This window comes from Capsella rubella, unplaced genomic scaffold, assembly GCF_000375325.1.
Source record: "Capsella rubella cultivar Monte Gargano unplaced genomic scaffold, Caprub1_0 scaffold_2, whole genome shotgun sequence".
NCBI lineage: Eukaryota > Viridiplantae > Streptophyta > Magnoliopsida > Brassicales > Brassicaceae > Capsella > Capsella rubella.
Genome location: NW_006238922.1, coordinates 1,837,497 through 1,863,605, shown reverse-complemented (window position 1 = coordinate 1,863,605; position 26,109 = coordinate 1,837,497). Strand labels below are relative to the sequence as shown.

At 34.1% G+C, this 26,109-nt stretch overlaps 6 protein-coding genes and 1 pseudogene across 6 annotated transcripts; 3 read left to right on the top strand and 4 right to left on the bottom strand.

Annotated features, from left to right (window-relative positions):
- The first annotated feature begins 615 nt into the window (after positions 1 to 615).
- Positions 616 to 7,220, top strand: LOC17894208 (ADP-ribosylation factor GTPase-activating protein AGD2). The gene is made up of 19 exons (XM_006300553.2): positions 616 to 822; positions 922 to 998; positions 1,260 to 1,360; positions 1,695 to 1,765; positions 2,102 to 2,164; positions 2,477 to 2,521; positions 2,909 to 2,974; positions 3,100 to 3,147; positions 3,240 to 3,335; positions 3,441 to 3,482; positions 3,612 to 3,824; positions 4,239 to 4,364; positions 4,919 to 5,128; positions 5,199 to 5,285; positions 5,387 to 5,647; positions 5,861 to 5,982; positions 6,153 to 6,243; positions 6,387 to 6,832; positions 6,930 to 7,220. The coding sequence occupies exons 1-19, from the start codon at positions 775 to 777 to the stop codon at positions 7,042 to 7,044; spliced, it is 2,328 nt and encodes a 775-aa protein (XP_006300615.1). The 5' UTR covers positions 616 to 774; the 3' UTR covers positions 7,045 to 7,220.
- A 15-nt stretch (positions 7,221 to 7,235) lies between these two features.
- Positions 7,236 to 7,783, bottom strand: LOC17894581 (annotated as a pseudogene).
- Positions 7,784 to 8,414, bottom strand: LOC111831910 (putative F-box protein At1g58090). The gene is made up of 2 exons (XM_023787476.1): positions 7,901 to 8,414; positions 7,784 to 7,836 (listed from the first exon to the last, which is right to left on the bottom strand). The coding sequence occupies exons 1-2, from the start codon at positions 8,412 to 8,414 to the stop codon at positions 7,784 to 7,786; spliced, it is 567 nt and encodes a 188-aa protein (XP_023643244.1).
- Positions 8,415 to 9,061: 647 nt separating this feature from the next.
- LOC17894694 (putative F-box protein At1g58090) lies at positions 9,062 to 9,565 on the bottom strand. The gene has a single exon (XM_006301295.1). The coding sequence runs from the start codon at positions 9,563 to 9,565 to the stop codon at positions 9,062 to 9,064; it is 504 nt and encodes a 167-aa protein (XP_006301357.1).
- Positions 9,566 to 11,637: 2,072 nt separating this feature from the next.
- Positions 11,638 to 12,526, top strand: LOC17894530. Its single transcript, XM_006302911.2, has 2 exons — positions 11,638 to 11,966; positions 12,065 to 12,526. The coding sequence occupies exons 1-2, from the start codon at positions 11,764 to 11,766 to the stop codon at positions 12,303 to 12,305; spliced, it is 444 nt and encodes a 147-aa protein (XP_006302973.1). The 5' UTR covers positions 11,638 to 11,763; the 3' UTR covers positions 12,306 to 12,526.
- A 1,082-nt stretch (positions 12,527 to 13,608) lies between these two features.
- On the top strand, positions 13,609 to 14,208 carry LOC17895207 (agamous-like MADS-box protein AGL97). Its single transcript, XM_006301246.1, has one exon. The coding sequence runs from the start codon at positions 13,609 to 13,611 to the stop codon at positions 14,206 to 14,208; it is 600 nt and encodes a 199-aa protein (XP_006301308.1).
- A 513-nt stretch (positions 14,209 to 14,721) lies between these two features.
- Positions 14,722 to 20,415, bottom strand: LOC17894105 (phosphatidylinositol 4-phosphate 5-kinase 8). Its single transcript, XM_006300706.2, has 10 exons — positions 20,157 to 20,415; positions 19,544 to 19,856; positions 18,373 to 19,431; positions 17,931 to 18,098; positions 17,265 to 17,430; positions 16,864 to 16,974; positions 16,592 to 16,779; positions 15,773 to 15,933; positions 15,403 to 15,568; positions 14,722 to 15,294 (listed from the first exon to the last, which is right to left on the bottom strand). The coding sequence occupies exons 2-10, from the start codon at positions 19,552 to 19,554 to the stop codon at positions 15,015 to 15,017; spliced, it is 2,310 nt and encodes a 769-aa protein (XP_006300768.1). The 5' UTR covers positions 19,555 to 19,856; positions 20,157 to 20,415; the 3' UTR covers positions 14,722 to 15,014.
- Positions 20,416 to 26,109: the final 5,694 nt, after the last annotated feature.

Here is a 26,109-nt window from a genome sequence, read left to right as displayed (position 1 = left end):
TCTCTTTTTGGTATGAGATTTATTAAGTGGCATCTTTATTCGCTTGTAGCAACGAAAGAAATGCTTAAGGAGTATTATTGGTTTATTGATTCGTAAATCCACATAAAATTTGTAAATTTTTATTAATTATAAAATCAAAATACATGGATTTTAAAACAAAAGAATTTTTGACTATTAATAAATTAAATATTGATTTTAGAAAAGTATTTAAAATCATATCACCAATAACATAATGATTCAATTTATTAACAATCAAAATTATTTTTATTTAGTTGAATAACAGAAATGACTTTTTACAAATTAATAATTAATAGCATCAACTTTTAAAAGACTTTGATAAAATCTTGATAAATGGTAAAAGATAAGTCACTAAAACACTATATAAATTAATAAATAATATATCAATAATACTTTTCCTTTTCAAAAAATAAATGAAATTTATAATTTATAATAATTACTAACTCTAAAGACGATAAAAAAATACGAGATTGATTTTGTATAATATTTTTCCCGTTTCTGTAACGAATGAATAAACGAGGGGTCTATTTGTAAATTTAAAATAAAATGAGTTCACAGTTTTTTTTTCTGTCTGTTGTTCCCAATGCAAATCAAAACAACATCAAACAGCTGAAAACGTCTCTGAAACTCCCGAGATCCAATTCCAATCGAAGAAGATTAAATAGCAAAAGAAAGCAATCGAGGGTCTACTTGTCTTGTCTTGTCGACTCGATTCGTACACTTTAATCTGAAGCTTCTTCGTGTTTTGTCTTTACAATGGCGGGTTTTATCAATCTTGAGGATTCCCCAATGTTTCAAAAACAGGTACTTTATGTTCCATTGTGGATCCAATAAAGTTTTGGGATTTGAATTTGATCGTCTTACTTTTATTCTCTGGTTGGTTATTTTGGTTGATTGGATTAGGTTTACTCCTTGGAAGGGACAACTGATGAGCTAAAAGATCGTTGTCAGAAGTTATTCAAAGGTGTTAAGAAGTTCATGTAAGAATAAAATCTACCTGCTTATATTTTTTTGGTTGTTTTCGTTTTTGTCGTAATGTCTTTATCATCTTTCTCTGCTATATAACATTTGTCTTATTAACCAGTCTATCTCTTCAACTGTTTGACCATATAAGGCTTAAGCTTTTTTTCTTGAACTTTTGTACCATTTTTCCGTAAAATGCAAGTGATATGCGTTAAGTTAAATGGAAGCTTATCAAATCTTGATTGGAATGCATTGTTTATTTTTTATTTTGGTCATAGGGGAACTTTGGGAGAGGCAGCTACTGGAGTCAGTGCCTTTGCAGATTCTCTGGAAGAGTTTGGTGCTGGACATGATGATCCTGTCAGTGTTTCAATTGGAGGTTGTGGATTTACTTTTCAATTTATTTGGTTCCCCGTATTAGGTAGATTACTTAGTTTTAGGTGCGATGAAGTATGATACATTCTCCGCCGAGGAGATTGTGGGCCTTTTGGTTGATATAAAAAAACTATGTTGCATTCTATGTTCACCTTGTCCCTTTGATTTCACATATAGCCTTCTGGATAATTATGTATGAACTCTAAGTCCATGAGTTCTAGTTTCCTACTCTTTTTTTTTCTTATGATATGGTTGGCTAAACATAGAAGAATTCTAAGAAAATCTTGAAGTTCTTATTTCTGATTCTATTTTGTTGTTATACTTCTGAGTGGCACCAGGTCCAGTAATATCTAAATTTATAAATACACTTCGGGAGCTCTCCTCTTATAAAGAGTTTCTTCGCTCACAGGTAACTCCCATCGCATCTTGTGAATACACATAAATATCAGTCAACAGTCAAGTCCTGAGTGGTGTGTCATTATTGGTAGCTATATATTTGTAATTTGGTCGCTAAAATTTGTGTAGGTCGTAATTGTCTTGTTTTGTTCATACATTCAAATGTTTGGTAGAGACTTATTTTAGAGTTAGGTAATCAACAATACTGTGTCAAAAAAGAGGAGAGATGCAAAAACTTAATGAACAGAAATCTAAATTGTATTGTGAGTTTAAAATCCAAAATTCAATTAATTGCTTCAAAGTTGTTGCCCTTCACTGCATCATTTATAGAATTGTTGTGTTTTTGTAGGTGGAGCATCTATTACTTGAGAGGCTGACAGACTTTATGTCTGTTGATCTACAAGAAGCAAAGGTAACTTTTTTTGTGCTGCAAGTTTTTATTGTTTTCTACTTTTTTTTATGTACTGTGAAGTGTAGATTGTGATTGTCAAGTATTATAGACTCGATATTGATCAATAAACAGAAGATAAGTTTTTGATATTTTGAATTCATCTGTTGACAAGTTCTTGACGTGATAAAAAAATATTCCTCCCGTTTGGCGTATTCTTATTATCCTTTTCTTGACGTGAATCATTTTAGAATAACGAGTATATTCATCGCTCTATTGATCTATAACATCTGTTTTCAAAAACTCAAATTACTTAACAATTTTCTACCTTTTCAGGAGTCTCGGCGACGTTTCGATAAAGCTGTCCATTCTTACGATCAGGTAATTGAATAGAGTCTAGAGCTTCACTTACCTATTATTGTGCATGGAGAGGTATGCCTTATTTATCTCTTATAAATTATGTTATTGGTGTCACTACGATTAGAACTAAGTTTATTTGTTAGTCTCACTAATATGGAAAATGGCTGGTGTCCGGTCATTTAAAAAGAGATTATATGGAAGTTTATTTGTTTATGCGAAACAAGTTTACAAAAAAAAAATGGTGCAAGTTTTCTTTTCATCTTCTGCATAGTACAAAAGAGTTTTCAAATATGGGAGTCTGACAAAGTGACAAGCATCGTAGTTGATGCATAATCTAATAAAGATACAACGTTGTGCATGGTAACCTTAATCTAAAGCTATGAAATGAATTTTCTTATTCATTTGAAGGCACGTGAAAAGTTTGTGTCGCTAAAGAAGAATACAAGAGGAGACATTGTTGCTGAGTTGGAAGAGGTATTGACACTGTAATTCATATATATATATATAATATTCAAGAAAAAATCGCATGTAGTGATGTGTGTACATGTTTTATGTTATATATTTCGGATTCTAATGAATTTGTAGTGTCATATCTACAGGATCTGGAGAACTCGAAGTCAGCATTTGAGAAAAGCCGTTTCAATCTAGTACGCTAAGTCTACAAAAAGAAGCTACTACTACTGTTGCCTTTTGACCTTTCTGCGTCTAAATGGTTTTATCTTTGGTTTAAGGAGTGCAGGTAAACTCATTGATGACCATTGAAGCGAAAAAGAAGTACGAGTTCTTGGAATCTATAAGTGCTATTATGGATTCCCATTTGAGATATTTTAAGCTTGTAGGTTTCTTCTTATTTTGCATTTAGAGATGTCACCAAGTGTGACCAAGTAAGGGCAACATCTGTGCCACGATGTATTCCTTATGTGGTCTCTTTGTGCTCCAGGGGTATGATCTCTTGAGTCAATTGGCGCCTTATATCCATCAGGTATACAACCTTAATGTCAACTTGATTCCAATAGTGAAAATAAGGAGAACAAGTTTGATCATTAAATAGTTCTCTCTGTTTCCTAGTATGATTATTTTACATAGCTACTTGCTACTTTTCTTCTTACAGGTATTGACATATGCACAACAATCAAAAGAACAGTCTAAGATTGAACAAGATCGATTTGCAAGACGCATTCAAGAATTCAGGACTCAGTCTGAATTAGACAGCCAACAGGCCTCTGCTCAAGCAGATCCCTCCATTGTTGATGGAAACCATGTTTATAGAGCTACCCCGCGTAAAACCGTAGAAGCAAATTCAATTTCAACAGCGGATAAGGAAGTAAGGGTCTCCAACTCCCTCTTGTAGTAGTCAAGTGCAAACCATAGTTTTCACTAATTGTTCCAATGGTTCTCTGGTAAAAAAGTTGGCTAAGTCTTGTCTTCCCACTGTAAAATGAGTAAAAGTGGCATAGTATGTCCAAAGACTTAACATTCGCTGTTTGGGGATATAGCCATATTTCTGTACAGGATCTTGCTTGCATACTGCTGTTTTCTAAGTGGCACGATTAACCCAGCTCTCATATAGTCATATGTATACTTATAAAGTTAAAGCAATAGTGTCAATCTCTGAGTTGGCATTCTACACAGACACTGAGATTTAAGATGACTAAATAGGTGACAATTCATACGCATCAATTGCTTCAATTTTCATACAGGCTAATTGTGTCGTCTTATCTCTTCTGTACTAATGCAGGTAATTAAACAGGGGTATCTATTAAAGCGATCAGCTAGTTTGAGAGCTGATTGGAAAAGAAGGTTTTTTGTACTTGACAATCATGGATCTCTATACTATTACAGAAACACCGGTAATAAATCAGCGGTATGTGTGCCAAACTGTTTTTTACTGTCTCGTTTCCATGAGATAGATCCATAAGTTCTTTCGAACTTGATTATAGTTCTAGATGCCAGTGTCCAGTTTCTTACATTTTCCTTGGTCTCGTTATCCCTTGAAACGGTAAATGACTTCATGATGTTAGAATAAAACAAGAAAAGGTCAATGAGAACTTAATCTTTCAATTGATATAGAATTGCTTGATCAACCTTAACTCTATACCTCTTGTGGTGAAAGGTGTCCAAACGTTACAGTGAACTTAAAACTAATGATGTAAGATTATATTTTCTGAATGTCAGACATTTCAGTGTCAGTGGACTTGTATCCAAAACATTGCAGTTGCTATCAATTAATAGGAAGCCTCTCAGTTGATCATTTATCCATCCAGTATGTAATGTTTCCCTAGTTTGACACAGCTAGGAACGTTGGTAGATACGAATTATAGATCTACCTGGCACTTTCTCATGATTTGGTCTGTGTCTGTTAAACAAGTCTTTCTCACCTCAGTTTTTATCCATCTAATCATCCTTTTCTCTTTATAGGGGTCTCAGCATTACTACAGTGGTTTAAGTGAGCACAACAGCGGCGTCTTTGGGAGATTTCGTTCTAGACACAATCGATCAGCTTCGCAGGGAAGCCTAGATTGCAATATGATCGATCTCCGCACATCACTGATAAAATTGGACGCAGAGGACACAAATCTTCGTCTCTGTTTTAGAATTATTTCTCCTCAAAAGACTTACACATTACAGGTACTGAATATACGAGGGAGCAACATATAGCTTCAGGAGTCTAACACAAATTATGTCTCAATGCTATCAGGCTGAAAATGGAGCTGATAGGATGGAGTGGGTCAATAAGATCACAGCAGCTATAGCAACACGTCTGAATTCTCATTTTCTGCAACAGGTTTACACAATATGAGTTTCAGAGTTTCTCTTAATCTCTAGCTTAGAATATGAGAGTTAAGATTTCGTGCTTATATATATATATTCTATTATCTCCTGTAGTCTCCAGGAAGATACTTGGATAAAAACTATACTAGTTCTGGTCCTGCTAATGATGAACTCACCCTGGATCAAAAACAACATTGTAATCAAAGACTTAATATGGGGGATGACGTCCTTACAATACTCAGAGGAATCCCTGGAAATAACAAATGTGCAGAATGCAACTCACCTGACCCCGATTGGGCATCATTGAATCTTGGAGTTTTGATTTGCATCGAATGCTCTGGTGTTCACCGGAATCTTGGCGTTCATATATCCAAGGTAATTTGCTTCTTTTGATACGATATTACATACCTTCTGTTCAATGTCTTTGAGATTGTATGAGCTAGTTTAATTTGTATAGCAGAATTTGCAGTGCTCAATATGATGTTTGAAGTGTTTATATACCATGCTGAAGTGAACTTTTGTGTATGAGCCATCAGCTTTTTCCCCTGGTGCTTAGATGTTTAAGCTAATGCCAAAGAATGTATGCAGGTGAGATCACTCACATTGGATGTGAAAGTGTGGGAACCTACAATCTTGGACTTATTTCGGAACTTAGGCAATGCTTATTGTAATTCGGTTTGGGAGGAGCTGCTTCACCTAGACGATGACGGGTATGAAATCTCAAAGGAAAACTAGATTGTTTGTATTTTGAAGTAAAAAACATTACTTGAATCAAAATCATTTGTTCATCTTTTATTACAAGCTTCTATTTTTACAAGTGTGCCAAAACATAGGATTGATAAATTTATTTACCTTCCTATCTTCTGTTGAATATTTTCAGTGAAAAGGGATCAACAGACACACTTGCAGCAGTTCCAAAACCATCTTCTGAAGATTCTTTTACTCTGAAGGAGAAATACATTCACGGAAAGGTATGAGAGATTTAGCTCAAAATTTCCACATACATACACCTCAGATTCATGTGACTTGGTGCATATATCATCCGAATAAGCATATGCTTTTGAATAGAAAAGGCGTATTATACTAAACCTGATAATGTTTATGCCTAACCAAGTACCTGGAGAAAGTCCTGGTTGTCAAAGATGAAAGGGAAGCAAACTCTACTGCCTCAAGTAGAATATGGGAAGCGGTTCAAAGCAAGAACATAAGAGACATCTACCGACTCATTGTAACAGCAGATGAGAATATCATCAATACCAAGTTCGATGATATTACTGACCTTGATGCATATCACCATCACCATGTTGATGCACCAGATGAAGCAAAGAGAAGGCACGACCCAAATGCGTGTCAAAGAATCAAGGATTCGAACGAAGCAAGAAACTGTCTTCAAGGCTGTTCGCTGTTGCATGTGGCATGTCAAAGCGGTGACCCAATCTTGCTTGAACTGTTGTTGCAGTTCGGGGCTGACATAAACATGAAAGATTATCACGGAAGAACTCCGTTACACCATTGCATCGCATCAGGAAACAACACATTTGCAAAGGTTTTACTAAGAAGGTAACATACTAACTAATCAAGTACCTGTTTTCTCACCTCATTAGGAACTTTTTGCTTTAATACTACTGTACCTGTCTCTCTTCTTATAATTTGACAGAGGTGCTCGTCCATCAATAGAGGATGGTGGAGGATTAAGTGTATTGGAAAGAGCAATGGAAATGGGAGCCATAACTGATGAAGAGCTTTTTCTTCTATTAGCAGAGTGTCAGTAATAGACCAATACATGTTGTTCTGTTCAGACAAGAGAGCTGATTTGATTGCTAAGCAAAAGATTACTCGACGAATGCTCTTTGGTCGTGTCAATGTAACTTGTATTATTGTAGTATTTATATAATAATGAAATTAACCTAATAATAAATAAATAAAAAGAACACAACAACAATGGAAATCACACTTGGAAAAGTTAATAATGTTCACTAGCTTCAGCGAATGTGTTTCTAGAAATGTTGATCAAACTGGGAATATAGACTTGGGACTGAAACCAACCTGACACTCCATCTATCTTAATCTTTTTGAACGTACCTTCTTCCCTCACAACAAAGACCCAAGCATTTTCAGAATGCAGGCAATGACAACACAGAACCAATCTCTTTCCATAGATGTTATGATCCACGAAGTAACTTTTAGACTTGTCATCAAGTACCAAGGGCATTTTAGGTCGTCTTGGGACAGTCATGAACTTAATCCACACAACATTGTCTCCATCATCACCGTTGCCAATTTTGTTCTGTGTCACCCAAATCCTAATCTCTCTTGTAATTGTGTGTTGTTGCACCACTGCAAACCTATCCCCCTTGTAAATGGAGAGGGCACGAATATAGGAATTCGTTCTTTTCCCTCTACACGGTAGAATGCAAAAAATCTTTACCATCTCTTTCGAAAAATCGAACATTTTGATGAAACACTCGCCAGTCTCGGGATACTTATCAACTGTCCAGTAAAAATTTCCATTCAGAGAGACACTACTAGTCGAGTCGTATGATGCGAACACATTGCCGCCAATACTGGCACAATCAAGATGAGTAATATCCCACGTATTAGTTGCAAATTTCAAGACTGCAACTTTACGGATCAAATCAGTACCGAACCTTCCAATAAGCTTGTAACTCTTTTCAGGGTTTCCACCATCGTGACCCATTCTTTTGTCACATATCTCATCACCCATGGGTGATGAAATCCAGTAAGTTTGTCTCAGCAACGGGTTCCAAACAAAGCATCTTTCTTTTGAGCCTTTCATCAACACGTAACCATCGCAGAACCCACTAATATCATAACGGGCTAGGCTTGAATCAAAGCTTGGATCAAAGCGTGAATCAAAGCGTAAATCAGTGACTTTTATAGTTGGGTTGTCGTTGAGATCGACGCTTAACGAATAGATATGGGAATGTGTCTTCAACATGAATTCTTGGTGGCTGAAAGCGAATTTTCTGTTGACGAATATCTTAGTGTTGAAAAGATTGTTCCACTCTTTGCAAACGGCTCTGAAGCGAACGAGAGATAGATAAGGAACTAGAAAGAGTATTTCTTCTTCCATATCTGGTGGAAGCTTTCTCGGTTCCACCATTAGGGTTTTCTTTTCCATGGCAAGATCAACTATTAGGGTTTTCTTTTTCTTTTTCATGGTAAGAACAATTAGGGTTTTCTTTGTGAAGGAAATAGGGGACTAATAAATTGTAGGACAAAAGTTTAATGCATTCGACCAATATGATCTGTGTATATAAATTATATATCAAACCGACGTTTAGGGTCTACCGACGTTACCATAATCAGCAAATATTAGTTTTGTCAAGTTTCCATCTTTAAAACGACAGTAACTTGGGGTGATTTGGGCTCCCGAACCTGTTTGGTTAAAGTCTTGATCTTGATCGATGATAGGTTTGTTATTCATCTTTGTCTCGTGGCTCATGTGTACAGAGCTCACCGTTGGCGGTAACGTTTATCAATATCAGTTAGACCATGATATTTGTAATATATCAATACCTGTTGTTCAGACAAGAGAGCCGATTGATGATTGATTGCTAAGCAATAGATTATTTGACGAATGCTCTTTGGTCGTGTCATTGTAACTTGTACTATAAGACGAGAGCTTTTTTAAGCATCCGGTGGTGCATATAACATAAAATATATTTCATGCAGTTTGGTTCAGTTTGATCTTTATAATAATGAATTATATTTAACCTAAAGGTTCAAATAAATCAATAAAAACAAGAACGTACGCAACAATGGAAATCAAACTTGTAAAAGTTCATCATGTTCACTATCTTCGGCGAATGTCGAAATGGTGATCAAACTGGGAATATAGACTTCGGACTGAAACCGACATGACACTCCATCTATCTTAATCTTTTTGCACATATCTCCCCTAACAACATAGACCCAAGCTTGTTTAGGTCTCTTGCTATAACAACACAGAACGAAGCTCTTTCCATAGATGTTATGATCCACGAAGTAACTTACAGACATGTGATCAAGTACCAAGGGGAAGTTAGGTCTCGAGACATTCATGAACTTAATCCACACCACATTGTCTCCATCATCCCCGTTGCCAATTCTCTTCTCTGTCACCCAAATCTTAATCTCTCTTGTACTTATGCGTTGTTGCAACACTGCAAACCTATCACCCTTGTAATTCGACAGGGCACGAGTATATGAAGAACTTTTTTTCCCCTTACACGGTAGAATGCAAAAGATCTTTATTATATCTTTTGAAAAATCGAGATATCTCTGCCACATATCTGCTCATTGACATAAAACCCTTTTTTACGGTAAGAATTAGGGCTTTCTTTGTAAAGGAAGCAGGGAAATAAAATGTAGTAAAAATTATTGCATTCGTCTTATATGATTTATTTATATAATAAAATTATAAATATATCAAACCGACGTTACCTACCATGTTCACTAACTTTTTTTTTTTTTTTTTTCCCTTAACTTGTTCAGTCCAAAAGACTGGTTTTTATTGTTTTTTTGTGAAATCCAAAAGCAATAATAGAAATAGAAATTAATTTATCATATGCTCAATCCCAAAGATATAAAACTAGCATCTTGTTGACCTGGCCCTGTGACCGACGAAGCCGAGATCTCCTCGGCAGCTGCCACTAGAGGATGAGTTGGTGGTAAACTGAAACGAGAGTCTTGAATGAGAAAATTGCGACAGAGTCTCTTGCAGTTCACGCAAAGCACAAACCTCATATGCGGCTCCACGGTCGTGACCTGGTTATTGGTACAATGAGTTACTCGGTCACAATTATAGCAGAAATGGTGTTCATTTTGACCACAGTAAACGACAATGTCTGAAGTTACGCATGATTCACACAGCTTTGCAAACATACATCTCTCGCAATTGTTATGCCCTTGTCTTCTCTGGATGTTTACTACTCGAGGCAGCGTACGCTCGATGCGGATCATAATCGGGGTTATGGAGATGTAGAAGAGCAGGATTGACGACTTCATAGCGATGGACATTGGGAACGCAATTGTAATCTTGTGAATAACAAGATTGTTAAAGAACGAGTTTGTGGTCGAAGCATAAGACTAAACCTGGATTGACACAGCATTTTTCGCAAAGTTGGTAACGTATGTGTCTTGCATTAGGTCCACGATGTCGCATGCAGTCACATCCAATGCACAGGTTAGTCGCTTCTGCATAACAATGGGTCGCGGCTGGGCTACGTCGGCATGTGTGGCACATTTGTTCCATAGTTCCTAAAAAGTTATTCATAAGGTTATCAAACAAGAAGGAGAGTAGGAAGCAAACGTTTTTATTTAATTTTGTGGAACAATCCTTTTGTTTCTTCTGTTTATATACATGTTTGTTTTGCTAACAGATTAGAGAAATCTTTGCAAGATATTGGTTTGAGTTACAGTAAAACCTCTGTAAATTAATAATGTTAGAAAACTTTTTTTTAATAATGTTGGTACCATGAAAATCTATTAATTTATAGAGGTATCGATAATTAATAGAGAGATTTTCCTAATTTGGAAAGTTTTTTCAAAAAAATAATTAAAAATAAGATTTAATCATGATAATTAGTATTTTATATAATCAATTACAAAGAAAATAATAATTATTATGTCTTGAAAGAGAATGCTAACTATTTTTGATATAGTAAAATATTAGAAATAAATTCTAACAAAAATTAATGTGTCTATATATACATATATTTTAAAAATTTTACCTAATTATTAATTTATAATATTGTTGGAACCATATATTTACAAAGAATTTTCAAAAAATTATTATCTTATTATTTTATCGAATTATGTCTAAAATTACACTGGTCCCAACTTGGGACCGGAGAAATTTATTAATTTATAAAGATTATTAATTTATCGAGTATTAATTTATAGAGGTTTTACTGTAGTTTTGTCTTTGACCTTTTATTTTCTGCTTAATTTGATATTTAGTTATATATTTCTTCTCACTTCTCAGCTTTTATTCAATTCAAACGATTGGTGAGTTTTATTTCTTTTTTTTTTTTAATTCCAAAAGCAAGCATACATGCAAGTAAAACTAGATTCCAACTAAAATCCTAAAGCAAAGGACATAGATACTATATATTAAAGATAAACGCTTAAGAAAAATTATTATCCTTGTTAGGCTGTTAGCTAAAATGTGGGATTAATTAAGTTCTAGGTATACACATACACCAATTAGTATTGTGTTTATACTTAAGGTTAGCTAAAAGCAACGGTCTTCAGTCTTCTCCATACTTTATAGGCCACTTTTAATCTTTTTTTTTTTTTTACCACTCATCAATCATTTCAACTTTTGACAATTCGTCAAAATATCCCCAACGGTAAAACTTTACCCTCTCTCTCTCTCTCTCTCTTTGCCTTACATTATTGTCATATCCACTTGTTGCAAAATTCCACAATCACAAAAGAATCATTCGATTCTCTCCTCTGCCATCTTCAATTCACCAAAAAAAAACATGGAAGCTCTAATTCACCACTTCACTCTCCTCTCCGATCAAGCCCTTGTCGACAAAACATTCGACCCTTCAAGAATCGAAGACCTCATGCGTCTCTTCGAAGTCGATTCTTACAAAGCTTGGGCAGCTTTGGAATCCGAGCAAGAACAAGAACTCCAAGAAGCTGAAGAATCTTTATATGAAGCTGAACTCGAACTCGATCGGTATAAAAAAAGACTCTTCTCCCTCCTTCTAGCTAATTTCAACTTTTCATAGATCTGGAGAGATGTGAATATTTTTTGTATGGTGTTTATTTTTATAGGGATATGGAGTGGGGAATGGAGGAGTATAGGAGAACGTTGGAGGAGATGGAGAGGATGGAGGCAGCTGAGCTTAAAGAGCTTGAGGAGAAAGCTGAGACTGCTAGGAGAAGTGGGAATTTATTGGAGAAAGCGGCTACTATAGCGGCCAAACGGCATATTGCGGCGGCCATGGGATCAGCCGCCGCGTCCATGAGGTCTGCTTGGAAGACTGCTGCCGGGAATAAGGTTCATCCATCCTAATGATGAATATGAGAAGATGACACGACGTCACATGACGATGATAAAATCAAGAAGGCATTGGTCCCTATGTTTATTAGGATTTATTAGGTGGAGAACATTCTCATAAATAAATTTATGCTTTGATAACTCTTAAATATAATAATTATGAATTTTAGATAGTTTATGAACTTGTAATTTGTAAACAATATATATTTATTTAGATCGTTCTATATCATTTTATACACCTGATCTTCAAGCTGATCAAGACAATGATGAATAAAAAGCAGAAACATCGGTTTAAGATTGACAATTTCAAGAAAGCCTGTTTCAAAAAATAAAAAAGATTGACAATTTCGGTGGAAGGTCATTTGAGAATATAGTTGCGACACTGAGTGAAGCAATGTAGGAAAAAAAACTAAACTAGACAAATAAAATTGTTTTTGAAACAACTGAAGCACTTTGGTTTTAAAGGGTCCTCGTAAAGTAGCACTTTGGTCTACTTGTAATTAAACCCAATCCATTTACAAATAATGAGTATCGTCGGAATTAAACGTACTGTATATGAATGAGAGAATAGACCAAACGTAAGAAATAATCTTATACTTTTCCATAATCAGATTCAGACCCTTGATTTTTTTATTTTTTTTTACAAAAACTTGTATGAGGAGAAGTATAAGAAGATACTTATCAAAAGATCACACATCACCACCAAACCAATTATGACCAACCATTGTATGTGGTCTCTTAAATCAATCTTATGTAACTTTGTGAATAAAAATAAATGGCAAATGATTCATAATGTTAAAGATTATAGCTCTTATTTAAGAGCTAATTTTAAGAGACCATCATTAATGATGCTCTAAGTACGTTTTAACAAAAATGCAATTGACCGGGGAGTGAATTTTGTTAGGATTGCTTTGGTGTACCTTTAAACCCAAGTTACCATATATATAAAATGATACGAGAAAGAAAGAAAATATTATGTTGTTTGTCCATAAGCAAGAAACAGACTAGGGTTACGGTCCTTGCGGTTCCGGCATACGAAACAAGATTTGTTTGTGTAAGCAAGAAATTAGTTCGAAGGAAAAAATAAAATAAAATAAAAGATTTTTCTTTGGGTAATATTTGGAAAAATCAGGTTATGGAAAGATTATGAATAAGGAATAATAAAGATCCATAATGGAACACACAAATAAAAGTAAAAAAGGAATGATGAGAAGAGAGAGTCGTATAAAACTAATTAAGAGAGTAAAGATTTTGCAAACAAATCTCTTTGCTTTGTCTTGCTTGTGTAATTCGCTTTCGTTCTTGTGATTGTTTCAACATGGGAGGCAAAAAACATAAGATCAATATTTCTGAAATCCAAAACAAGAACGCCAAAACAGTTGCTTTCACCAAACGCAGAAACGGTCTCTACCGTAAAGCTTCGGAGCTTTGTCTTCTCTCTCCCGACTCTCAAATCGCGATCTTAGCCACTCCTGTCTCTTCAAACTCTCACGCTTCTTTCTACTCTTTTGGCCATTCCTCTGTCGACCAGGTTGTCTCCTCTCTGCTCTACGACCAGCCTCCAGTACTTCCGGCGAACCAAGAGAAGAGATCAGGGTTAGGGTTTTGGTGGGAAGACAAAGGTTTTGACATGTCGGAGAACGTGGACGAGTTGAAAGAGGCGGTTGATGCGGTTTCAAGGATGTTGAACAGTGCGAGAGCCCGGTTAGATGGTGTCGTGAAGAGCAATCAACGAGATGGGAGGTTAGTGATTCATCAGGAGGATGAGGAAGAGATTCTTCAGCTTCGTAGCGAAGAGACAACGACGAATCAAGGGGACACTTCTGGCTCTGCAAGTAATCATTTGGTGAGCGAGGACGATACTTTATATTTAGATGATGATTTGTTTAGTGATTTCAATATTGATCCATTGATTTGATCAATATGTCCGGTTTAGTTTAATATTTAGCTAACCTAGGGGTGCATTCATTCTTTTGATATTCTACTATTTGGTTCTTTGATTAAGGAGTAATTGTACTACCAAATCCAATTAAAGAACCAACAGTTATGTTCAAATTGTCAAGGAAGTGTTTTTTTATTGCCTTGTTCAATTCATGCTAATGGTTAGAATGCTACAACTTTAGATCTTCCCAACCAATAAGTTGGATCAGAATCTTGTAAAGATAACCTCAAGAAAAGAGGAGTAGTTCGCTTTTCATTAAGCATATTATCAAGTCGTAGCGACTCTAAATCTTGAAGGAGACCGTATTTTTCTTGGTACGCAAGAATCCATCGCTGGTTTTGAGGATGCATATGTAGATTTTGTTTCAAGAGTCTCTAATACACATGATGTGTAACACATCTACCTTTGTAGTTTTGGAATCAGCCAAGGTTTAAAAGGATTCTCAGGAAAGTATCATATAATATTTTACCTTTTTTTCTATACAATCAATTATTGTAAACGGTGTCAATTTATTTCAAAAATGGTTATTAGTGTACATATCTATCCTCAACCCGACTCAGCAGTAGTAGCTTAGTGGTGAGGCACAGTAAGAGAGTGACACAAATCTACTCATGACAATAGTACACAAAAACTGTTTTAAAGTATAAGATCCTAAATGTTAGTATACATATAAATAAGAACGTTACGAGCCTAATCCCCTCTGGGGTACTTTATGGCTTATGAACAGGAAAGAATATTATCGACCGTGTCAAATCATGAACCATAATGATCTGTTTATCTCTCTATGCTTTTTCTGGGAATACCTTAAGGAGGAAATCGATGAATCGTTTAGAGTATAGTGAAGGCTCGATGGCTGAAATTGTCATCGGATCATATTTCATAGATTTGCAAGTATGTTCCACTTTCTTCTTCATGTTGTACTCTTGGAGGATGTCAATGATGCCCATGTACACAACCACATCGTATACTTCAAAGAGCTCGACTGTTCCTGACTCCTCCTTGTCTTGACCGAGTTTGTGGTGGGCTTGAGCTGGCATGTTCACTCCTAACTGCACCCGGAGCCTGAATATAATTCCAAAGGTATGGTTGGGGACAATTATAAACTGGAAATAAGGTTTTTGTACTGTGATCATGTGGAGTGAAGTTAGGTTTTGGCAGGACGCGACTAACCTTGCAGTTCCAGGTAGAATAAGATCAACTTCTTGCTCGCCAACAGAGAATGCTCGTAGTGTGCTACCTCTGATGTGAGGACCCGGGGCGGTATTAACGAAATTGGGTTCGTGAGTAACCATTAATAGTCCTTTCGGAGGATTGGAGGGTTCACGGGGCAAACTGACTGACGAAACACAAAACAAAAACTGTAAGAAAACAGAAATCCATGACATGTAGTATATAGTATACAAAGACTATCCATGTGTGAGGATAAGAACTGTACCATATACTGTGTAGTAAGAAACTAATCACCTGATTTATCTAAGCAAGTGAATGAATATTCTCTCTAAACTAAAAATATATAGTCTCTTAAAGAACTGAGGCCTACCGTCAACAGAAGCAACGCTATCACTTTCTTCATCTGACATTTCATTGGGCGGATCCAGCATTTCAGTACGTGGATCGGGAGCTCTAAAATGTAATCCCAAGAGAAGACTGTAATCAAGGATTTGGAGAGATTCCAAGAATGAACAGTCTAAAATAATTTGCCTGCCATGTGGGAAACAATGAGGTTCCACAAACAATCAGACAGACCCAATTGTCCTTAGGATTGCAATCATGATACTATGTGTATAAGAATGTAAAAATAATGAAAAAATCCAAGTTAAAGCAAATGAAACATCATACAAAAACTTCAAAGCAAAACTAAACTTAAAGCCAGGGAAAAAAGAGCAAACATCTCATTTCCAAATTTCTAATAGTATGTGTGGAGACAGCGGTGACAGTAAGACATTTGGCATAACCCTCTATTCTGCAAGTAATTTTCCTATCTTCTTAATTATCTAAATAAAAGTGCATACAAATTCACAGGACATAGCTGCTTTTTCCCTTTTGAAGGATTCTGTTATATCTAGGTACAGAGAAGTTATTAAGTGCTTCAGTTCTCTGAATACTAGTTAGTTCACTAGGCTATCAGTCAGGTCTTGCAGAGATGGGTTTAATAAGTTAAGCAACAATGAGAAATTATTCCCCTGAAAAAATACATATACAATTTCTAGATAAGATTTCACAAAAAAACCATAAATTTCCATAAATACAATGGCACATAAAACGTAGAGGTTCCGTAGCAAGTATATGACTAATATATCATTCAACTGACATGTATCACTAAGGAAAGGGTTAAGAAGAAAATGAGTAGAGAACTTACTTGAAGAGAGCCTCTCGCAGCAGCTTGTCCATATGAAATTCATAAGCCAGATCAAGATCTTTCATGGTAGTCTTTTCTGCAATTTTATTCTTTTCTGTATATCTCCCTTGAGTTGAGCCCTTTAGGTCATAGCGGCGATGAATCTTCAATTCTGTGCAAAACATATTCCCCATGACCACAAATCGTACCTGTCGGAGAAACACAAAGCTCATGCTAAAGAGAAATGAAATATAATGGAATTAACATATAGAAGGGATCAGACTAGTTATCACCTTTTTACCCCACTTGAGTTTTATCCTGTGAACTCCAAAAAATTTCGTTATGAGCGTATTTTCATAGTCTCCTACATGTTCATAGTACCTAGGCAACATCCTGAGCAGAACCTATAAGAAAATGAGATGCTCTCAGTCATACACATGTATATATACCCCTGAGATGTGTCTACCTTATAATTTAAAGATTATATAATTAACTAAGAAAATACATACAAGGAAAGACAGGCTAGACTATATGTAGGTCACATGCATCCTAAAAGTGCAACAAAAGAAATCAAAAGGAGCACGAATCAGCTAACTTAACCGAAAATCAAGAAGGGTTTTACAATACCCCCAAACCACTACTATGCTTAACAACAAGCAAGAAAAGATGAAAGCTTGGTTTAGTTCTATCAAACCTTCAACTCAGATCTCTTTAATGTCTTTATCACAAATCTGTCGTCATGAGAAAGGTAGAAGATACTGCCACTTTTTCCAGCGGACGAAATTTCCCTCAAGCCATCATCGCCACAGATAGACATCATGTAGTCTGCAGCATCTAACTTGAACATCTCCCTTAAATTCCTATATACCATTGCAAACCATGCATAGTAAATAATTAGAAAGAACAAGCAATCTTTAATACACTAAGAAAAGCGTTGATGAGTAAAAGAATCATCTTAATCTGTCAAAAAGTACAAAAGGAGAGGAGATTAATGTGTTGAAAAAAAGCATCATTCCACAAAAGTTACTGTTATACCTAATTTATTTCGACTTCTATATGACTAAGATTATTAATTTTAAACTTCTTACCCACGTGTTTTGGTTAACAGATATCAAAATCCCTGACCATGATATGATCCTTAAGCAAAAGGTATTATCGATCAGTAATTTAAAGACCTGGCAGATACTTCCGTTTGAATCTTTAACAAAAGGATTTCACATTGATGTTCTGTTTCCAAAATTCATAGACGTATTGATACAGACATATGATACTATTATATGTATGTTGATAGAGGCCTATTATGCTATTATGTTTGCTGATTTAAAGCATTTCTAGAATAGGCGGAATAAAATAGGTTTACCTGAAAACCATAGGACAGTAGTCTTTCCAATCGAAATCAATGGACTTGTGCGGAGGTGTATATTGGGAACCGTTTCTTGGGAAGAACATCATGATTCTGGCTCTTTCACCAAAGTCAGAAGCACGAACTTCCCGCGGAGGCACTGGTGTAATTTTTCCAACAGTATACCTGTGAACTTCAAAAGATTTGTTGGTAAGAGAAAAACTAGTACAAGCATGGTCTGACTGTTTGTGTTCTGGACTGACTCACTAATCAAATCATAATGTGCAGAATAACTGTGTTTAGGCTACTGAGAAGTTTCAAGATCATACGAGAATGAAGAAACTGTTCAGAAGTGGTTTGAATGATTCTCTCTTGTCATTTGGATAACTAAGATCTATTTAAATTGGTTGTCCATAAGCTTCCACAAAGATAAAATGACTTGTGTCTTAAACTTGTTTACCTGATACCGAGTTGGAGGTTAAGCATTAGATAATGGTTCCATTTTCCTGCTAGAAAGCTCACACAAGCGCTAACTGTGACTTCTTTAGTAAGATTCAAAGGTCTAGCCCTGTGTGACATGTCGATAGAACTCATAATTCTTTCTTTGATCAAAACACCTTGCATGTATTCTCTTTCAAAAACGATAGGGTTCTTATCCCGTCCCTCGCTTTGGCCAGAGTCAACAGACCGTGCAGACTTGGATGAGGGCCCGTGATGCATAAAGTCTCGTGGAGGATCACTGGTGCTCCAATAATCATCAGGATACCTCTCTGAAGTTCTCGTCAGTCCACTTGTTGTAGTTATCTCAGAAAGACTTCGTGACACAGCTTTGGAAGTCCGCAAATCATCAATATTGATTGTCGAATTATGAGAGAGGAGGAAATTACCAGTGTCATCGTAACCAAAATGCCGATGCCACTTCTTTAGAGACGGGTGTTTACTTCCAGCAGGATAAAAGACTCCACTCCCATCTTTAAGGCCACGGGACCAGGTTCCAAAATAAAAACCACCATCAGCATACTTATAAACTCCAGAGCCATGTCTGAGACCATTCAACCAAAACCCATTAAACAGATCCCCATTTGCCCAGCTCATAACTCCTCTGCCAGACATTTTACCCTTTTTCCAGTTCCCAATGAACCTGTTTCCATTGTACCAAAAATAACTACCGTTGCCATCTTGCAATCCTTCTCTCCATGAGCCATCATATACATCAGAGTTACAATACTCTTTCCTTCCTAGACCGTGCCTTACATTCATTCTCCAAGCTCCAGCGTAGATAGATCCATCAGGCGAAGTCAATGTGCCAAATCCATGAAGGTATCCCCCAGAGAAATCCCCTTCATATTTAGCTCCAGACGACCACATAAGTTTCCCTCTCCCAGATATTTTCCCTTCTTCCCAATCACCCTCATAGATAATTCCATCAGGCCATGCATACTTTCCTTTCCCATCAGGAAGTGTTCCTCTGAGTTGACCAACATAAACATCACCATTTGAGAATTCTCTCTCTCCAGCCCTGAGGAAAGACAAAAGTACATCCCAGATCTAAGAAACTCAAAAACAAAACAAAAAACATATATAGGCACATGCTTGCATTGTCTGTTAACAAAGGAACAATAAACACACACCTTGTTTCCATCTTGACAAGGATCTGGTGATTTCAGAACATAGTATCAAACCTTACATTTGATGGCTTACCAGGTTCAAATCCATGATCTAAGCACATGATATAATTAATTTAACAGTTGAGATCATTCAGAAACACTTGAGTTTCAAATCACAATAAAGATATAAATCAAATCCAAACTAGGAATTGATGGAACAACAGTCCATTCTCTTCAACTCAGATGCTTCCACACAAATGTGATGAAAATGACAGATTTCTCCTGGAGCGAGCATTCACCAATGATTCATCCCTCCTTCTCAAAGCTTCCCTTTTCACTAAATAAAAACAAAGAAAAATAAAAGCTAAAAATCCAAATTTCAAGCTAAAAAAATTAAAGCTGAAAAAGCAGAGGATTCAAACATGAATAAGAAAACATATTATTCCAATTTTGCAAAAACAGTGACTACCAGATACTCAAAATTATGAGCACAATGCAATTCCACCCATAGTAAACAGCTCATATATTACAGTATTAGCCTTAATCCAATTAATTAGACAAATACAATAGATTTGGAGAAGAAACAGAGAACCAAATCGAAAATGGAATTAAATCAGATAATCGCAGAAGAACTCACCGAGATGAAGCTTAGAATCTCCCTGAAAGCTGGAGAAGAAGGATAACGAAGAAGCAAAAGGAAGAAGAAGGAGAAGAAGAGAGAAACCCTAAATTGAGCTGTGTAAAAAGATGATAAATAAGTCGTCGTCTTCTTTGTATGTTGTTGATAGAGAGGACAGAGGAGAAGCTCTTCTTCTTCAATTGGGAGAAGTTATAAATGTTGTTTCCATGCAAAAGCCAAGTCCTCTCTCTCTCTCTCTCACAGTCTCCTGAGTCGTCTTTTTGCTTTTGCCGATTTTTTATTTTTATTTTTCTGATCTGTTTTATTTTGTAAAAATTTCAAAAAAAAATTGTTTAAAAAAAAAAAAAAAAAAAAAATTGTTGCAGTTTACATTTTCTTTTTGGGGAATGTATGGTTCAGACTGAAAAGGCCTAATAAAGATAAAAACTCATATTTCTTTCTTTATATTTTATTTTAATGAAGTATATAGATTAATAGATGGTACAATTAATGTTTATGGTATTTTAAAGAGATGTACATTCATATTGCATTTATAAATTATAATTACAACTTCTTGGTCAATTATTAGTTATAATAATATAACTATAATTTGCATATTTTGATGACAAAAAAATAAAAAATAAAAAATTGCATGTTGAAAATCACGTTTATGTTTCTATATATTGCTCTATAATTTTTTTTTTTAATAACATGCAATATACAAATTAAAACATGGATAGTGACGCATCAACGACACTAGCACAAACCACTAAATTACAATTTATGAAAATTTACGTTTAGAGGGTATGTTTAAAGATTTAAATATGAAGGATTTTTTTTTTCAATGAGTTTGTTTTATCTTATGTATTGGGATATATATAGATAAATATCATTATTGTAAGATTATATATCTCTTCTACATTTTTGATACAAAATATTAGTATATGGTGATTTAACAGTTAGACCATCATTATCCATAGTCTCTTAATACATCTTAGAGCCAAGATTTGTGAAGAGATGTCTCTTATGCAAGAGGATTTTTTAACAAATCTTACCTCTAAGATTTGTTATGAGACTATGGATAATGATGGTCTTAGATTTGGGAAACTAGGATTAGAGTCTTCTCATTTATGTATTTTGACTATGATTGCCTATGTTTTGAATTTAGCAAAAGAGAACAGCATTTACAAATCTACAAATTCATTCTAAATTTGGAAAACTAAGATTAGAGCCCTTTTCAATTACTTTATCAGCTAAACAATAATCATCGATTTTTGAGTAAAACAATCATGTTTGTTACGAAATTAAAAATAAATCTGAATATTTCACTAAAAACACAAAATATGTTTTGTATAAACAAAATGTGAAAAAATAATAAACCAAGGTGGTAAATGTATTAGGCCAAATTTTGAGATTAGTTTGGACTTTTGGCATCTGCCTAAGTTCTTAGCTCCTATTATTTAATTAAAATATCCATTAGAGTCAAATTCAAACGTTTCCTATTTTGTTAATTTGTGATCTCATTAGATCATTTTAATTAACCCATATAAACTTCTATTAAAAATCAAATGTTTAGACTTCATAGGTAAGCTCACATCTAGATATTTGTATTTTATTTACACTACGAGGCTTGTCACAATCTACGTTACAATACAATTCCATTGCATATCGTATAATGACATTTTTTTTTGTCCTTTGACTTTTATACAGAAGAATCTGCCTATTATTACGATAAGAAAAAAATAATAATACGATTTGAATTTTGATCGTATATGAGATATTGTCCACTTATATATAGCATGTTGCATGCATTTCTAGACGTTTGGTACTTATCAAGGTCATTTTAGGTAATATATATTAATATTATTTTCTACAATTCATTTGGTTAAATATATTAAATGTTGTAGAGAATAATTCTTATACAACCTACATATATGTAATAATTTAGAATGTTAAAGTATATATAGTGTTTTAAACTTTTAATGGTTTTCAAATTGCATGTTGATAACGAGATTTAATTAATTATTGGAGAAAAATTAGTTAGAGGGATATATGAGAAGAAAAATATAGAAAACAAAGTAAGATGTCGTCATTCTCCATAATATTTCTTAATGCTATTTTTTTCCCTAATGAAACATATTTTTATATATATGCTATGGAAATAAAAGAGTCGGATATGAGAGATATAGATCACGAATCGGATTACGGCGAATAGCACAAAGACCATGTTGCATGATTCAACTGTGCATGGTTTTGTCATATTAGCCAAAATTATGAACATGTCATGCTTATCCTAAACCCAAAACAAATGACGTATATATTTTTTAATCATGCATGTTGCATATTATGTATGTTTCTTTTTTTCTTTATATATATATATATATATATGTATCTCTTACAAGTTGAATGTGGTATATACAGGTTAAACTTATTCATGAATCATGATGCCTCTTGCACAATAATTGAATCAAGATAAAAGTGATTAACAAGTATATGTTAATGCTTATATTAAAGGATTGCATTGTTTTTTCCATATTTAGCAACGTTTCGATCGTGTGTTACTACGGGTTTTGGATTTAGACTACGTACCTATTAGTTTTGCATCCGATGATATATATCGTGACGAGCTTGATAACTAGAGTTAGCCAAAGATTCAATTACTCCATAATCGTAATTAAGTATGTGTTTGTACGAGCTAAGACAAAAACTCGTTATTAATGTGATTGACCCAAAACCATATATATGAACGTAAATTCAAAACTCTGTCGCCGCGGATATTTTGATAGGAATATATAATTAAAAATATATAGACGTGGATGGTAATAGGTATGAATATAGATATTAAACATCTGGACTCAACCTAACATGGCCAAACACAAGAAGACAAGCATCGATGCTTACGAATCATTTTAGGTTCTTTATTACGATTTGTTTTTGTTCAACGTTCGAAAGCATCCAATGAACTTTCTGGACAAACTATAATTGTAATTTGTATAAATAATCATCGTAAGCGTCGCTCTTCATCATCGCATATGAGAAAAAAACTATACGTAATTATATCATGCAGTAGCTGTCATAACAAAATACATGAATTGCGACAGCCTGAAATGAACTAATATCGCAAAAAAAAAAAAAAAAAAAACTAATATCGCAAAAGAAAGACGAATCTAATTTTTGTTGGTTTGAAATTATTATATTCTGTGACAAAAATTAAGCTTTGCGAAGAAGAGTTTGACTTTGTAGATATATATATATATATATATATATATATATATATATATATATTAAATCTTTTAGAAATATATAGAACCTAATCATTCATACGAAGATTTTTAAAAAAAAAAAACAGAAACCTTTCTGATTGTTTCACATATCTTTTAAAAGTTTGGTATATGAAAACAAAAGTCATGTTGTTTTTTACGAAATGTTTTCTTTAAAAATCTTTTTTTATTTATTTTTAATATCATCGAAGAGACGTACGAAATTTCATAAATAATGTATTTACTTCTCTTTACGTCAACTCCTCCATAAAATCTATATGCTTTTCTTCTTCAAAATTTGCAACGTGTTAATTCTTTAAATTGTGTTTTAATTATTCGTCGACATAGAAGAAGACGAAAACTCGAAAAAGTAAACGGTAAACAGTAAAACAAAATATTCTTCGCATGAAAGTAATAAACAATTATGTAAACAACTTGAGAATACTGTATATGCTTTAAAAAGTCTAAAAAAAGGTTAAACAAGAACAGTGGTACGTAATACTAATAGTTGTTGAAACATAAAGGACGAAAATGATGAATTGAAAACAGAAGAAATTGCATGTGATTTTGAGAAGAAAGTGTTATAGGAGATGATGTGGTTGTCACGTAACGCATCGAGACAAAATGAAAAGTGGTAGTGGCCCTTGTTCTGTTTTTTGGTGTTTCTGTCTTCTCTTCTTTTGTATATATTGATATTGTGTGTCACTCTCATTACCGTACGCCTCGTTGCTAAGTATCAAAACCTTTCTTTAATTATCTTTTTGGTAAACCTATCATTAACCTAATTCGTTAATCATCCTCTGCATGGATTTGATTCGTTCCCCACCCACCACACGAAGAATCGATCCTATCCACGACGATGACCATACTCTCAAGATATCAAATCATCAACACCTTACATATCTAACCATTGTTTTTTTCTTTTTACTTAGATAGATTGTATAAATTATCTTAATATTATTGTTGTTGGTATAATCTTAATACTTGTTACGTTGCCTTTACCTCTTCAAATTCACCAATTATTAGATTTTTTTTTTCTTTCACTTTTAAAATACTTTCTATCAGTTGTCAATGTCACAATCAGCTATCATCTATCAACTATCTCTCTTTTTCCACCTCTCGTCCTTTTATTTGTTCATCACTTTCATCATTCATTCATGCATCTCTCTGCCCTCATTCTCTTATTTTCTTCTATCTATCTCTAGTCAACCAAAGATTGCCTTATGAGAAAAATCAAAATGAAAATGATATCATATTTTGACTGTTTTCTTATGTTTTTTGTTAGCTAAAGAATAATATTTCATATTTACAAAATAGAATAATGATTGTCGATTGTTTGACCAGAAATATTAATTGAACTAAAACAATTTCTGTAAATATATATTTATTAGGTTTAAGTATTCAACTACATTGAGAACAATATTTAAATCAATTTATAAATTTCACTTTCACATGTATATATTTAGAATCATCTGGTTTTGTAAACTATTTTGACTAAAAAATATATTAACCCAAGAAAAAAATGGCAATTTAAATAAAATTATATCAGTCACCAAAATAGAAAGTATGATTTTCAATATATTATATATATATATAGTTTCGAGTCTTTTGATAACAAAATCTTCATAGCTATGCAGCTATGCTCTCTTTATACAACATCATTGCAAAAAGATTCGAAAGTAGGGTTCTTCGGACTAGTAAAATTAGGGATGCTTCTTCTAATCTTCTACAGGTAAAAGTAAAACTTGGTTGTATCAAAATGTATATTTGGGATAAAAGAAAATCAAAAAAAAATTATTAAGCCCATTAATCACAATGAGGCTATAGTTTTTAATTATTAATGGGCTTCTAATATCTTCATAATTCTCATTATGCATTATCTACTATATTAATCATATGCTCTCTATAGAGAAACGTACGAAGATATTATTATGCATTTTACTATTTATTTGTTGTACTTATGATAACGAAGAAGCCTTGGACATCTCTCTGTTACACTGCAGTAAATCTCATGATCTTGAAAAGGATTCTTCAAGACGTATGGAGTAAGACAAATCCATATGAATTATTGGAACATGTAAACTTGTTTCATATATGCAAAATCTTGAATTATTAGTATTATTTTGTGTGTGTGTGTGTCAAGGACAAGGAACACATCTCATATTGAGTGGCCATGAATGATATGGTCAAGTAAAGAAAGCGAGAGTGTGTGGACCGGTGTTTGTACTGTTAGGTTGACTTGTTTTCACTAGAAATGGCATATATCTTCCAATTTCATTCTCTCTCTTTTTATCTTTTAAATCATCAACATATATTAAAAAAAAAAAAACTAATTTAGGTTTTTACCTCTGTCAGAAATTGAGTTTGATTCATGGTAGAAATGTTCTCAAACTCATCTAATTTATAACATATTCAAATTGCTTATTTTCAATTCTTTAAAAAATGTAACTGAGAGACAACTAAAAGATTCGTGAATTCGACTAACACGCAAACTAAGAGTGAAAAAACAAATATTCAAAAATTGAAAAAGAAACACCTATGTACATATTTGGGTAAAACAAAATTATCATCGTCAGATGTTGGAAAAGAATAATTTCGTGTTAAAAGCCCATTAAGTATAAGCCCATACATATTTGGGTAACGAACAGCAATATCCGATAGCCCAACAATGGGTTAAAAGCCCATTAAGTATAATGAGCCCATTTACAGTA